General features: G+C 40.2%; 1 protein-coding gene across 3 annotated transcripts in view; it reads right to left on the bottom strand.

Moving 5' to 3' along the window:
• PIGG (phosphatidylinositol glycan anchor biosynthesis class G) overlaps window positions 1-16,052 on the bottom strand; it is a 92,146-nt gene that overhangs the window by 40,510 nt on the left and 35,584 nt on the right. For all 3 annotated transcript variants that reach the window (XM_027836674.1, XM_027836672.1, XM_027836675.1), the window contains 2 exons: window positions 9,314-9,765; window positions 3,941-4,132 (listed from right to left, as the gene is read on the bottom strand). In XM_027836674.1, the coding sequence (XP_027692475.1) occupies window positions 3,941-4,132; window positions 9,314-9,765 (644 nt within the window). The remainder of the gene's footprint in view (window positions 1-3,940; window positions 4,133-9,313; window positions 9,766-16,052) is intronic.

Raw genomic sequence — 16,052 nt, 5'->3', positions numbered from 1 at the left:
CAGCAATTGTCTTCCAAGAGACTGAACTAAACAGCACAGTTAGGCCTGTGACTGGCCTGGCTGGTCGTCATTTCAACAAGGGATAAACAAAGGTGATTGTCGGAGAATCCCCTAGGATTTCCCAAAACACTGAACTTAAGACATACAACATCCATCGTGGCTTTCAACATAGAACGATTGTGAAGTCTGGTAGGAGGAAGGACCCTATACAGTCTTATTTGAATGTTCTAAAAACTATCAGAGATCACCAAGATCCCTTAAGATATATGTTTCTACATAATACCACCTACAGGAAGAATGTGGAAGGTTCTTTAAACTTGTAAGAAAAAAAAAAAAAGAGGCCCAGAAGTAGAGACCCAAGGTGAGGTCAGATAAATACATCAGCTGCTTCTGATAAAGGTGTGGCCTATCCATACCAAGCACTCTGAAGTGAGCCAAGGCTTTGCTTGGCTTCTTCACAACAAGCTTACGAAGGAGGTAGCGCAAGCAGGAAGACAAGCAACTTTTCTGGTCCACTAAGATCCCATTAAAGCCTACTAAGCTACCTTTCCCCTACTGGTTCACTGGCCTGAGGATGAACTCTGGAGGTTCTCAACTTCCTTACCTCCTTTTTAAATAAGTTTTAACTAGTTTATGAACTAGTTTAGAATGTGACCACATCTATGCATCATAGCAGCATTAAAGGCATAAAGAAAACAGAAAGTGGGGAGATGCAAAGACCTGTTAGAATACTATTATGATAGTGCAGGCAGAGGGCAGCGCGTGTTGTTTAAAGCCTCTCTACTTCTTCAGAGCCTTTTCTTCCATGGTTTCTTTCTTCGATAATTTTTATCCTATCAAGGAATACTTTCTCTTCTGATAGGGTAATTTGGTCTTTATTTCTAGAGGAAGCCCAAATGGTTCGATGCAGGTGTAATCTCTGCTACTTACTGGAACTGTTCTTCCGAATCTTGGGTCCTTGGTTGTGTGTGGCTTCCCTCACTGAATGCCCTCAAAACTTGCAGGGAGTTTGCTCTGGCTACCCGGTTTTCTGGCTTCTAACCAAGTGATTACAGGTCCCTGGAGCAGTCTTCTTATGGACTTCCTTTGTTTATCTGGTGCTAATATTCCCAGATATGAGAGCAATCAGTAATTAGCAAACTTCTGCCTGTATGTTAATTGCCACAGTGCTTTCATTAAGGCAATCATTGGCTTTCTGGATGGAGAAATTCCAAGCTGCCTTTCCCCCCTTCTGTTGGCTGGCTATTCTGCAGTAGGTTCTGTCCATAAGGGAGCTAAAATATAAGAAAAAGGTAAATAATCACCCTTAAATTTTTCCCTTTAGATTACTGCACTTTTGGGTTCCAAGTTCTCTAAAGTAGTCTAATTGTACAGGAAGAGGTCTTTACAAATGAACCACTTCTTCTCTGTCTCTTTTTCTTGATCCTTTTCCTTCTCCAGATTCCTTAAAATGGATATTCAGTTCAATAAATATTTATTAAAAGTCCTTACAAGGCACTTGCTAGGTAATACAAAATCAGAAACAAAAATCACCGCCCTCAAGGAAAATGCATTCTATTAGTATTCCCCAGAATTTACTGTACTTCGTTATTTGCCCTGTCTACATTCTCTTCCTTGGCAATTTTACTCACTTCCATGATTCTAACTCTCAGCACCATACAGATGACTTCTAAGTCTCTCTTCTTTCCAAAGCTCCAGACCTACATCCCCAGCTACCTACAGAACATCACTGTATGAATGCCCTGATGACACATAAAACTGAACATAGCTAAAACAAAGTATATCTTTTTTTTTTTTTAAACTAAGCACGCTTCTCCTCTGAGTAGAAGGATAGCAACTAGACTTTGCTGTGGATCAGACCACTGAAAATGTGCAGGTTTGCAGGATGTCTCTGAGTTCCTAGAATAACACAATACTCAGTAGTCTCAAGAAAAATGCAACAAGAGCAGCCCAGATCTTCCCACCACAAGTACCAAAGAGCCCAGCTCTAATATCAAGTTCAAAGTAAGGGTACTTCCTGACTTCTTGAGGCTGGAAGATTGGGCAAACAAAAAAAGAATCTCCCCAGAAAGAGCTGTTACGGTGGCAGGGAAGCTTAAGACACACACCCAGGAGTAGAGGATGACTCCTAAACATCTATATGCAAAGCTTCAGAGAAAACACATCTTAGACACAAACTCAACTATAGTGCCTGGAAGAGATGAAGCAGGAATTTAAAAAAGAATTTAAAATATTTTTATAAATGAAATTAGAGTACTCGAGGAAAACAGTGGAAAAGAGACGAGAGCTATGGAAGCAAGAACTAGAAAAAGAATGAATGGCTTGGCACAAGAGGTACAAGACCTTGTCCAAGCAGAACTCCCTGAAATTTTGAATGGACCAAACAGAAGCTAATGACTCCATGAAGCAACAAGCAATATTAAAACAAACTTAAAAGACTGAAAATATAAAAGAAAATGTAAGATATCTCACAACAATAAAAAACTGACCTGGAAAATAATCAAGGAGAAAAAAAATCTAAAAATCATTGTACTATTAAACACCATAACCGAAAAAAGAGCCCACACACCTTATTTCAAGAAGTCTTAAAAGAAAACTGTCCAGATCTCTTAGAACCAGAGGGCAAAGTAGAAATAGAAAGAATCTAACAGCCACTGGACTTCCATGACTCTGGAAGAGAGAGTGAGGCTTTAGCCTCACTTTGGACTTTGTCCAACTCAGCCTCACTTAAGTCCAATTCACTCACAAATTAAGACATCAACCTGGGATGTCACTGGTCTCCTTAGAAAATTAAGGATGAACAACAAACAGCAACGGGTGTGGGACACCTTTCACACAGATGAGGAATTATTTTCCTAGGCTCCAAAGAATGTTAATTTGCCCAAGGTGAAAGAAAGCCGGTCCTAGCTCAAAAGGTCTGGTCCACAGAAAGGTGATCAGAAAGGCAAAATGACTGCAGACCATTCCATAAAAGGGTAAGTTTAAAGAATCACAAAAGTTTAGCCTGGCAAAGAGGAGGCTCATCGAGGGCATGAAAGCTATCTCCAGATATTTTAAAAAGAGGAGTTAGAAATGTTCAAGTCTGCTTATCTCAGAGGCAAGATGAGAACCCATGGCTACAGCACAGAGGCATATTTTGGCTAAATATAAGGAAAAACTTCCTATAATTTGATCTATCTCAGAGTGAAATAGGTGCCTTGGGAGGCAGTAGGTTCCCTGTGGTAGAGGTCCGGGAAAGTATGTGGAACGGATCAAGATGCTGTAGCTAAGCTACAGGGCAGACCGGATGATGTCTAAGGTCCCAACTTTGAGTTCCTATGATCTACATCAGTACTTGTCCTATACATCCTCATCTATAGCAGGGCATCTGAGGCTCTGAATAGTAACCTTGGATCATCAAGGAAAGATTAAATCATGTTGAGAATACTTTGTTTTCTAAGGTAAGGAAGTGTGCTATTTCAGAAAGATTTCCAAACACAATTAAGATGAAGATTTGGGTACTTATCCTTCAATTATAGAGAAGTGCCTTTTCTCCAGACCATCTTACTCTCTGGATATTCTAGAATCTAGATAACAGTCAAACCTATACTATGGCAGGCTTGAATTCTGACTACTCAAATTTTCGGGTCAATTCAAGGTTGAACAGAAATCTCTCTCTCTCTCTCTCTCTCGATTCTATGGCATACCCTATAAATTGGGAGACTTTTTATACGTTTGTTTTTTAAATAAATCTTCATCAGCTGCCTTTTCCTCCTAAAAAGCAAAATGGTTAGCTGGGTTGCAGTCAATTAAAATTTTACCTTATTATAATTAATGAAAAACATAATACATGACTTTTAAGAACTAAATTGACATTATAAGCAACAACACAATGCCTTTCAGTACACAAGTTATTAAAAAAGATCTAAAACAAGATTTACATATCTGCCTATGAACTTACTTAGAAATATCTTTGTTATCTCGTTGCCATGGCAAAAAGACATTTCCAAATGCTGCTCGGTAGCAATAGACTCCCAAGAGCCCCAGTGCCATTGCTACTTTTGAAACAGGACAGCATCTTCTCTGAACCAGAATGAAGATCATGACAAGGGATAGAAATGCCAGAACAGAGAGTTCAGCTTTATGATCAGAACTGCAATGAAACAGAAAATGCCACAAATTATTGCAAAGTATAACCTAATTACTACATTTCTACAAATCTGTAGGAAGTTAATGGCTAAGATGCACATTTAAAATGCTTTCTTTTTTTCAGAATAAACTGTTTAGATTTTCTGTCCAAAACAACAATATCAAAAAACATAACCATATTTCTGTTCACTATTTCCTAAATAAAAGGTAATATTTATATATCACAGTAAATAATATAAAAATAAGGGAAACTCTTTTCTTTGGAAAAAACTTCAAAAATTGGAGCAAGAGTTCCATTCATTAAACCCTGAAGTAGAATCAATTGGAGATGAGGGAAGAAAAATGTCAGCTCCAACCTTGGCATAGGTCTCCCCTCCCTGCCCCTTATTCTGACTGGAAAAGAACCTCGCACATTTTAAAGGGTCCTGAGTATTTTGGCCTTCCCATCTTCCCATCATCTTAGTATTGCCCTAGGCCAACAGTAGTCTGCTGGAGCCAAGGATAAACTAGACATAGAAGATTCACCATGCTTTTGAGCACCCCATGAAAGGGAACTTCCAGAAACCAAGAACAGTGAGTCACCTTTATGCTACAAGTGCTCTCTCAAGCTTGAGCCCACTCTTCCTGGGACTATAAGTACTTGTGAGAGTGGGTGACACAGATTTTTGGATTTTTGTTAATGACTGCTCTTATTGTGCTACCTTAGTAAACACCGTTTTCTTAAAACAATTTAAGGCTGGCTGACTAAATGGTTCAACTGATAAATCTTGGGACAGGCTAAATGTTTCAACTGATGATCTTGGAGGGAGCACAATGATGGGAGTTAAAACCAATGGCATTAATCTCCCTCAACTCTTCAGGGGTACCCCTAGAACCTAAAGGGGGAGATAGAGCCTTGCTTTGGGACTTGACACTGGTCTATAAGAGGGGGAGTTGGGATAATGATCTTCAGAGCTTACATGGGCTCAGCAGAAACAACCACAATGTTTATCAACAGCATCCCCAACCTTTACGGACAAGTCAGGATGCAAAAGTTTGTAGTTACCTGGATATCTGAAGTTGCTAAATATAATTTTTCCCTTGTGGTATATATGATAGTTACGTTTCCAGACTAGCCCACAAAAGTCAAGTTAACTGGAATATGTCCATCAATAATTACTGTTAGATGCTATAGATATAAGTACAAAGAACGTTTCCGAAACCTGTGTGTATGATTTTGTATTTTACATACATATAGTTATAATAAATAGGAAGAATCCAAGAAAATGTCATTTATTCTAAATCTCAGCTTGCTACACTGTGTGGTACAGATAAACTGTGTGGTACTACTAATTATTTTGCCAATTATATCTCATTTAGTATGACCAAATGAAATTATTCTGTAAATCACAGTTGAGTAGTTTCCTTAGCCATAAAGTTCCCACAATCATGGGACACAAGTTGTCTACAGGTATGTAATAAAAAACCTGGATTGTCTGGTCTCTATACCCACAGAGATTTGCATTAATTTGTTCAGGACACTACAAAGTGAAAATCATTCCATGATCACCATGCTGACCTTAACCCTCACTACTTCCTAGTTTCTCTCTCTCATATAACAAGGTAGATTGAGAGGGTGGAAGGTTATAAAGAAAGACCTGAATACCAGATTATCACCAGCTCTGGTTACCATTCTCATTCTCAACTCATCAATATCTTCTAATAGATAAAGAGAGAGAAAAAAAAGAAAAGGAAGAGGAAGGTAGACCCAGCAGAGGAAGGGTGGTCCAGAGAAGTTTGTTTATACTGAGAAATGGGGGAACAGGATTAGGTTACAGTAGCCCCACTCTCATTGGCTCCCTGTTCCTGCCCACCTCCCTAGTCCAGCCTTTCCTTCTCTAAAGCACCCCTTATGCTGCCTAAGTTGCCAACTAAAACCTTCACTGCATTTTCCACAGCCAACAATGTAATTATCTCCATTTGTGCTCCGGGTTTTCGTTAATGACCTAATGAAACAAAAAGCCTTCATTAGCTCATTCCAGAGTCAATTAGCCAACAACCATGTGCCCTACATGGCTCTAAGTACAAGTGCTACAAAGGCCATGTCCATTTACGTGCCCAAATGGCCCAGGCAGACAACTCAAATGATCATAAGGAATTCAAGTAGGTCTCAGCATAATGAATACTATTATTAACGGAGATTCGTTCTACATTCATTCAACAAGCAATTATCAAGCACCTCATGTACTTCCTAGGCATTGTAGGAGGTGCTGGGAATACAAAGACAAAAATATAACAGTACTTGCCCTAAAGTAGTGTTGGAAATCCTACTGGCAGGAAACAACATGAGTATAGACAAGTAAATACAGTATGTTTGTGGGCATGCATTGTGCAAAGTAAATATGAAGCAATTTCAAAAGTGGAGGTGTCTAGCAAACAGAGACAAATAAGGACAGGTCTCATGTAGGAGGTAACATGAGTTAAGCCTTGAGGAAAACTTGGGATTCAAACTGGCAGAGGTGAGAAGAGAGTGCACTCGAGGCATGGGGACAACCTAGGCAAAAGCACAAATAGGGGACCAACGTCACATTTGGGAACAGCTTGACTGGAATGCAAAATGCAAGGGGAATAATGTTCAAGTGGAAAGACTGACTGGAGTCAAATTGCTAGGGGGTTTATATGCTAAACATCTGGGACACTGGGGCAGCTGGGTAGCCCAGTGCACACAGAAGCAGGCCTGGAGTCAAGAAGACCTGATTTCAAATCTAGCCCCGGATACTTATTAACTATGTGACCCTGGACAAGACATTTAAACTGTTCGCCTCAGTTTCCTCACCTGTAAAATGGGGATGATAATAGCATCTACCTCCCAAGGTTGTTGTGAGGATCAAATGAAATAACAGCGTGCTCAGCAGAAAGCCTGGCATATAGCAATAGTTATACTGTTAGGTATTAGGAGGAATTTATTTTCAAATGGAAACTACTGAAGCTTCCTAAACAGGTGAATGACATGGTCAGACCTGTGCTTTGAAAATATCAATCTGACAGCTGTGTGGAGGATAGCTTGAAGAGATAAGAGAATGGGGACAGAAAGAACAAATAGGAGGCCACTGCAGGAAACCACATGAGAAATGATGAAGAAATAAACTAAAGTGGCTATATGAGCAGAAAAAAAGGGGATGGATTTGAGAGATACTGTGGAGGCAAAATTAAAAAGACTTGGCAAGTGACTGCTACATTGCAGTGACTGGGGGGAGGTGAAGGAAAGGGAAGAAATGAGGATGAATCTGAGGTCTGAACTTGGGCAAGTACATGAATGGTGGTGCCCTTAAATAGAGACCGTCAAGCCTGAAAAAGGAAGGTTAGGGGGATGGAGAGAAGACAATGGTTCCGTTTTAAACATGAAGAGTTTAAGATGCCTGTAGGACATCCAGTTAGAAACGTCTAATAGTAATTCATGATGCAGGACTGGAGCTCAAGAGAGAAACTGAGACTGTATATAGAGATCTGGGAGTCATCTGTATTGTGGTTATTTTTGTTAGGTCGTTTTATAGTTGTGTCCAACTCCTTGTGGCCCCATTTAGGGTTTTCTTGGCAAAGATATTAGAGTGGTTTGCCATTTCGTTTTACAGATGAGGAAACTGAGGCAACCAGGGTTAAGTGTCTTGCCCAGGTCACACAGGTTTGGTAAGTGTCTGAGGCCAGATGTGAAGTCAGGAGGGGAGGCTTCCTGACTTTAGGCCCAGAACTATCCACTGCACCATCGAGCTGCCCCATCATCCATATAGAGATGATAATTGAACCCATCAGAACTGTGGGTCATAGAGAAAGAGAACATAGAGAGGGGCCCAAGCACAGCAGTACAAGCACAAATCAGAGGTGGGCTATGGATGATGAACCAAAAAAAGAGACTGAGGGCAGACATGCAAGAAGCAAACCAGGAAAGAGCAGGGTCTTGAAACTCCAGGAGGAGAGAATATCTAGGAGGAGAAGACCAAAATGCCAAGTGACTAACAGAGAGAGGTCAAGAAGGATGAGGGCTAAGAAGAGCTGATTGGACATGGCTGTTAAGTGGCTCCCTCTTCCCTCTAAGATTAGATACAAACTCCCTTGCTTGGCACTTAAAGACACGCACTATCTGGTCCCTTCCTAGCACTCCAGCCCTAGATATGACTCCCCTCCACTCGCCTGCTCTATGGTCTGTCCCAGTGGCCTATTTGCTGCACCTCACACACAACCCTCCACTGCCCGGTCTCCATGCCAAGAATGCTCCTCTTCCTCATGGCTGCCCTTGGAATGCCTGATTCCTTCAGAACTAAATTCAAATACCGCCTTTTACCTGGTCATCTCAGCTACTAGTGCTTTCTCATCTACGGTTGCTGTTCATCTCCTCTGCATGGGCCTCATACACAGCAGCAACGAAGCACCATAACATGATGGATAGAGTGCTAGACATGAAGTCATGAAGACCTGCAGTCAGTTCCTGCCCCCAATACTGACTAGCTGGGTGATGAGACAAATCATTTATCTCCTCTAAGTCTTAGCTGCTTTATTTCTAAAATGAGAATAATATACTACCTACCTGACAGAGATGCCATAAGGATCAAATGAAATAATACATGTAAAGGTTTTGCAAATTTTAAAGCTCTATATAAATGTGTACTCTCCCTCTCGAGACAGAGAGAGAGAGAGAGAGAGAGAGGGAGAGAGATGGGTATATGTGTAGCTATGTAGATATATATCTTATATCTATATCTACACACACACACACACACACACACATGTTGTTTCCCATGTTAGAATATAAGCTCCTTGAGGGCAGGGACCATTTTTTATTTCTATCTCAACTGCCTAGCACAAAAATGCTTGGTGACTAATTAGTTATTAGAAATCTTTATCCAAAATTAGTCACTGGTGACACTTCTATTGGAAAAACTGCATTTTACTTAAAACTGTCATTATAAAATTTGTGGAGTGATGACAAACCCAGCGTTAATAAAGCTAGTTCTAACTGAATAGCACTCAAGATGGATTTCTCCTCTAACATTACAGACTAAGGGATCCTCTTTCATCTCCTCTTATTTTAAATACTTTTTATATCAGTGTGAAGTTCTGATGTAAAGAATGTAAAAAATACGAATGAACTTTTCACTTTAAAGAATACAATAATTCAAGAGCAAAAGAATTTAACACTTGACATTCTTACCTGGTCAGCCAGTGGCCAAAGTCTGGTCGATGAGCCCACTGCACTCCAGTCTGATTTAATGAGCGGAGCAGTCTACAGCAAATCAATATAAGCCATGGACTGGCCAATCCCAACCACTTTTCATAGCCCTCTGGCAGTTCCAAAGAAGATATCTTGTGCATTTTGTCGTACTCTGGAACATCCACAGAGTCATTTCTGTATTGTAAAACTTTCTTAGTATCTTTTTGAAAATCTCCTTCCACAGCTAAATTATGATCAAAGTCCTTCCCAAGAAAGTGGTTTCTACATATTTCATGGCCCAGTGCTAGACAGAGAGTATTGACAAGAAAATACCAGGTTTGGTGTTCTTCTTCTATAAAACTGCTTGCACCCAAACTCAGAACGTGGCCCAGAGTTCCAAATAAAATAATCAGATCTAATCCCGACCAGCTGGAACCAGAGGCAGCTGAATTCTGTGGAAAGAAATGGGCTAACGTTAACGATCACATGAGAAGAACACTCTTACATGTATCATACGCTTGACACTTACCTACCTGTACCCCAAAAAAAGACTCTTTAAAAAAACAGGAAAACAGTGGTCACATTTCTCTTTGGATTTTCCACCACTTTTCTCCAAGAAGGTTAATTTTATTGTTGCTAAGTCAGTGCTTCAAGACTGTGCCTTTAGTGATACTGAACTTAAGCTAACTTACACTTAAAGTAAAACATGAAAAAAATCAACACTTCCAAGGGAGAGAACTATCTTGTTAAAAATATAACTGAGCACAGCAGTTAGGTGGCACAGTGGATAGAGCTCCAGTCTTGGAGTCAACAGGACCCGAGTTCAAATCCAGCCTCAGACACTTGACACGTACTAGCTGTGTGACCCTGGGCAAGTCACTTAACCCCAACTGCCTCACCGAAAAGCAAAAAAAGAAGGAAAAAATATAACTGAGCAAAGGTGGGAGCCTGTAGGTATAGAATACTGAATATACTGTTAGACTCAGGAAAGGGGTCAGTTTTCTCTGGGTAGGAAAGGGGGAACTCTGTACTTGGAACTGAAACTGATACAAAGACAAAAGATACCAACAAAAATGTTTTTCAAAAATTACTTCAACCATAAATACCTTTAAGTAAGGTTTATATGACCAAGGTAAAATGAAAATCATTTGGGAGACAGAAGCAAACCTTCATTTTTACCTGAATTTTTCCGTTCAATCCCACAAATATTTATTCAGTGTCTAAAATGGGAAAGACCGAATTCAACCATAAAAATTAAACAGTTTTTGCCCTCAGGTGCCTTACATTTGGAGAGGGGGAGGGGAAAGGCAGGGACAGGGGAGAGGGAAGGAAAAAGACAAGGCACCAATATGCACAGGGGTAAGTAAATACAAGGTAATTTGAAGGAGAGAGCACTAGCTGGAGGGGATGGAAAAGGCGACTCAGGGGAGGAGGGGGGAATGAGGCAGTGTTACAGGGAATGCTTCATTCACCAAGGAAGTAGCATGTAGAGCCAAATCCTGAAAGACAACAAGGATTCTGGGAGAGCATTCCTTTTTTTTTTTTTTGATTCCTCCACTTCCCAATGTACTTTATTTTTTTCCCACTTAATAGTATTTTATTTTTTCCAATTACATGTAAAAATAGTTTTCAACATTCACTTTTATAAGATTCTGAATTCCAATTTTTTTCTCCCTCCTTCCCTTCCCCCTCCAAGATAGCATACAATCTGATACAGATTATACATGTACAATGATATTAAACATATTTCCACATTAATCACATTGTGAAAGAAGAATCAGAACAAAAGGGAAAAACCACAAGAAAGAAAAAACAAAAAAAGTGAAAAAATTATGCTTTGATCTGCATTCAAACTCCATAATTCTTTTTCTGGATGTGGCTAGCATTTCCCATCATGAGATTTTTGGAATTGTCTAAGATCACTGTATTGCTGAGAAGAGCTAAGTCTATCAAAGTTGGCTATTACACAATGTTACTCTTAGCATCAGTTCGTGTAAGTCTTTTCAAGTTTTTCTGAAATCCACCTGTTCATCATTTCTTAATAGAAAAATAGTATTCCATTACATTCATCTACCACAATTTGTTCAGCCATTCCCCAATTCATAGGCATCCCCTCAATTTCCAATTCTCTGATACCAAAGAAGATACCAAAAAGATCCAATTCTTTGATACCAAAAAGAGCTGCTAAAAATGTTTTTGTACACGCAGGTCCTTTTCCCTTTTTTATCATCTCCTTGAGATACAGACCTAGTAGTGGTATTGCTGGATCAAAGGGTATGCAGTTTTATAGCCCTTTAGGCATAGTTCCAAATTGCTCTCCAGAATGATTGGATCAGTTCACAACTCAATCAACAATTCATTAGTGTTCCAATTTCACCACATCTTCTCCAACAATTATCATTTTCCTTTTCTGTCTTATTAGCCAATCTGATAGGTTTGAGGTGGTACCACAGAGTTGCTTTAATTTGCATTTCTCTAATCAATGATTTAGAGCATATTTTCATGACTATAGATAGCTTTAATTTCTTCATTTGAAAACTGCCTGTTCATATCCTTTGACCATTTATCAATTGGGGAATGACTTGTATTCTTATAAATTTGACTCAGTTGTCTATATATTTTAGAAATGAGACTTTTATCAGAAACACTGGCAGCAAAAATTGTTTCCCAGCTTTCTGCTTTCCTTCAAATCTTGGTTGCATTGGTTTCGTTTGTGCAAAACCTTTTTAATTTAATGTAATCCAAATTATCCATTTTGCATTTCATAATGTTCTCTATCTCCTGTTTGGTCATAAATTCTTCCCTTCTCCATAGATCTGACAAACTATTCCTTGTTCTCCTAATTTGCTTATGTATCATCTCTTATGTCTAAGTCACATTCCCATTTTGATCTTATCTTGGTATACGGTTTAAGATGTTGGTCTATGTCTAGTTTCTGCTATACTAGTTTCCAGTTTTCTCTGGAAGAGTATTCTAGGCAAGGAGACAGTTTGTGTAAATGAACAGAGGCAGGCACAACCGGTAGTCCAGTTTGGCTAGAATATAAAGGGCATGAATTATTCAGCTATCTCAGATGAAAGTAATTTGGACAGAGCCTGAAATATTCAGATAATTGCCTCAATTCTCTACTTCATTTAACATCTGACATTAGAGGCTTCAGGTTTTCCCTTACTAATCTTGTTTAGAAACAAAAAGCAAGAATTGGCTCTTTCCCTTCATTTGTAAAAGGAGAAAAAAAGAGGGGTCTGGTAGTGGTCAAAAAATAGTCATAATACACATTCTTTCTAATTCTCCATAGACTGTCAATTGCCACCTAACTTTTAGAAATCACGGATTCACAATCTCAGAGTTGGAGGAGAATTTAAAGACCATTGCTGCACAATAATGACCTTGGCAACATTCCTAACAAGTAAGCGGTCATTCAGTCTTTTTTGTTTTTTTATGACCTGCAGCCACAGAGAACTCACCACTCCTCAGGCAGCCCAACTGAATTTTAGATAGCTCTAATAGTTAGGAAGCTTTTTCCTTACATCAAGCCTAAATGTGCCTGTCTGCAACTTAGGATCAGACTTACAACTGAAAGGGACCACAAAAGTCATCCAGTCCACTCCCAATTTCACAGATCAGGTTCAGAGAATGTAAGTAACATTCCCACAGTCACGTTGGTATTAAGTGGAAGTACAGGGATTACAAAGTCTGGTCGTGTGACTCCACACCCAGCACTTCTGGTACAGGTGCTTCCTTGCTCCTGATAATGCCGTTGGGCCAAGCAGAACAAGTCCAATCCTACTTTCATGTAACTGCCTCTCAGACACTTGAATGACAGCTACCCTGGCTCTCCCAAGGCTTTTTTTTTTTCTTCTGCAAGTTAAACTCCCCAAGTTTCCTCAATCAATTGTCATGAAGAATGATCCTGAAGGCCCTGAACCATCTGACTGTCCTACGGATCTTTTCCAGCTGATCAGTGTCCTTTTTAAAACGTGGCATCCAGAACTCAACAAAGTTCTCTCAGATATGGTATAGCCAGGGCAAGAACAGTGAGGGACTGTCATGTCTACCACGTCTCTAGTCTTGACCACAATGCTTCTTTTATTATCTTGGCTTTCCTGGCTGCCCTGTCACAAATGTTCACTAGTACTGAGCCAGGAGTTCACTAAAACTCCCAGATCTTTTCCAGATGAACTGTCGTCTAACCACACCTCCTTTATCTTGTACCTGTGAAGCTGTTTTTTGAACCCAAGTCTTACATTTGGGTGCAAAGTGCATGCAAAAATGCTCATCAATGACTAGATATTGTCAATATATTGCAATTCTGACATCAAATGACCAACTTCTTTTAATGGAATTGCATCATGATGAAGGTCCTAGAAAAGAATGTGATCATATCATTCTGAGTATTTCCATAGTCAGTATGTCCCTCCACCTTGCAGAGTTTGGCTGCCCTTTCCAGTTTCATATCTACACACTTCTCTGATCTGAACCAGGCTTCCACACAGATGAAAGACCTTTGCAGCTGACCCAGGGCACTGTAAGAACACATCAAAACCACATTCAGGGGCAGAAGAAAATGACAATTTGCCCAGAACTATTAAAAACCAACAATGGAATGCCTTCCATGGCATTAGGACAACCTATACTCCACTGAAAAGGAATATCAAAATCAACACTTTCATAATTTATAAAGTAATTCCACTTAAAAAATGTTAAATGTCTTATCACTTGGCACAAAGTTCAATTCTCCAGCCTATGCAGGTGCTATGGCAGCAGATCAGTCCCTTCTCTGCTATATCCAGAGAGACCATACATCAAACCCCTCATCCTCAGACAGCCCTGGCCCCGAAATCAGGTAAGGTCTAGGGTTAACAGAGAGGAAAAGGGACAAGGCTGTACATTATATGTCTTCACTGATCTCAAGAGAGCTGCTGCTTGCTCCCTATGTCTTTAAAAGGGAGCAAAGTGATAGCATCTTCTAGGGTTGCACCACAGTGAGTCTAGGAAGCTATCAACAGACTTTCTCCTTCTTCTGAACAAGGATGGGGATCACGGGGACTAGTCTAAGAGAATGTGGAAGATGTTCCTTCTCCAGTACTCATATAGTAACACATCTGTCCCCAGGGCATGAGAGAAGTAAGCTTCTTAATAGGGACCCAAAGAGAAATAACAATGGTTGATATTTACATTTGCATCTTAAGGTTTACAAACTACTCACATACAACCTCTCAGCTGGTTCTCACAGTAACCCTCTGAGGAAGATTCTACATTACAGATGTAGAGATAGGCTCAGAGAATGTGACTGGAATACTGTCACAGAGCTAGTTAGCACTAGAAGTGGGAGCTGAGGGGCAGCTAGGTGGTACAGTGGATAGAGCACTAGCCCTGGATTCAGGGAGGACCTGGGTTCAAATCTGGCCTCAGACACATAACACTTACTAGCTGTGTAACCCTGGGCAAGTCACTTAACCCCACTGCCTAGCCAAAAATAAAAAGAAGTGGGAGCTGAAGCCAGGCTCTGAGTCAGAAGGCAGGGTGGTATAGTGGTTAAAGCACCAGGCCCTGCAGTCAGGAAACCTGTATTCATTATGTAATCCTAGGAAAGGGAGTCCACTTCTCTGAGCTTGTTTTCTAACGTCTAAAACAGACATCATAATATTGGGACTACTTACCTCAGTGCTTTGCAAACCTAAAGCACTGTATGTTCAAAGGTTCTTGCTGCTTAAATCTCGTGTTCTTTCCATTACACCCTCCTGGCTCTTTTGCTACTTACAGACAAAATAGGAGTTCTTCTAAGGCTATATGAATATAGCCTCCAGCTGGTTTCTTTCTTTCATGTTAATGATCAATCTCGGGAAGCATACATCCCCTAAAATGGCCCAAAGTCCCAGGTCCATCACACAGTGCTTTGTTTTGATCATAAAGAAAAAGCCTGGGGGCAGGTAGGTGGCGCAGTGGATAGAGCACCGGCCCTGAAGTCAGGAGGACCTGAGTTCAAATCCGGCCTCAGATCACACACTTGACACACACTAGCTGTGTGATCTTGGGCAAGTCACTTAACCCTGACTGCCTCACTAAAAAAAACCAAAACAACAACAACAAAAAAAAGCCTGAATAGTCTAGGGATAAGTGAAAGAACTCTAAAGGCCTAGAAGCTCCAAGAAAGTACACAATCCAGCTCCTTTCTTCAAGGAAGGTCAGCACCTTTGCCATACACAACAGATGGCTGCCTATTCTATTAGGGAAAAAGATAATGAAGTCACAGTCACCTAAGATGACCTGTGAAGAGGCTGCACAATCACAGAACTGGAGGTTGGGGGGCGGGGGGAAATACCAGGGGCAATCTACCCAAACCCATCCTTTATAACATACCCAAAACAAATGAACCAGCTTCTACCTGAAGACCTCTAAGGAAGGGCAACCCACCCCCCTGAAACTGAGCCATTCTACTTTTTACAGCTTTAATTATTAGGAAGTTGAATTGTTAGGTCCTTTTTTTCTTAGTCAATCCACTATAAACACAGGAAGATGATCTTATACCAAATCACTGAATGTCAGAGCTGAAAGAAATGTTAGGGATCACCTTGTCCAATCCCCTTATTTTACAGAGGAGGAAATAAAGACCCAAGAAGAGTTAAGTGATATGTCCTTGGTCAAAGAGCTTTCAGGTGGCTGAGCAGAGACTAGAAGTCTCTTAGACCAGTTCTCCTTTCATAATCTTTTATCTGTGGAACCTGAATCCAGACTA

Source organism: Vombatus ursinus, unplaced genomic scaffold (genome assembly GCF_900497805.2).
Source record: "Vombatus ursinus unplaced genomic scaffold, bare-nosed wombat genome assembly UNPS02014818.1, whole genome shotgun sequence".
NCBI classification, from domain to species: Eukaryota; Metazoa; Chordata; class Mammalia; order Diprotodontia; family Vombatidae; genus Vombatus; species Vombatus ursinus.
This window is presented reverse-complemented; position numbering and strand designations above follow the sequence as displayed.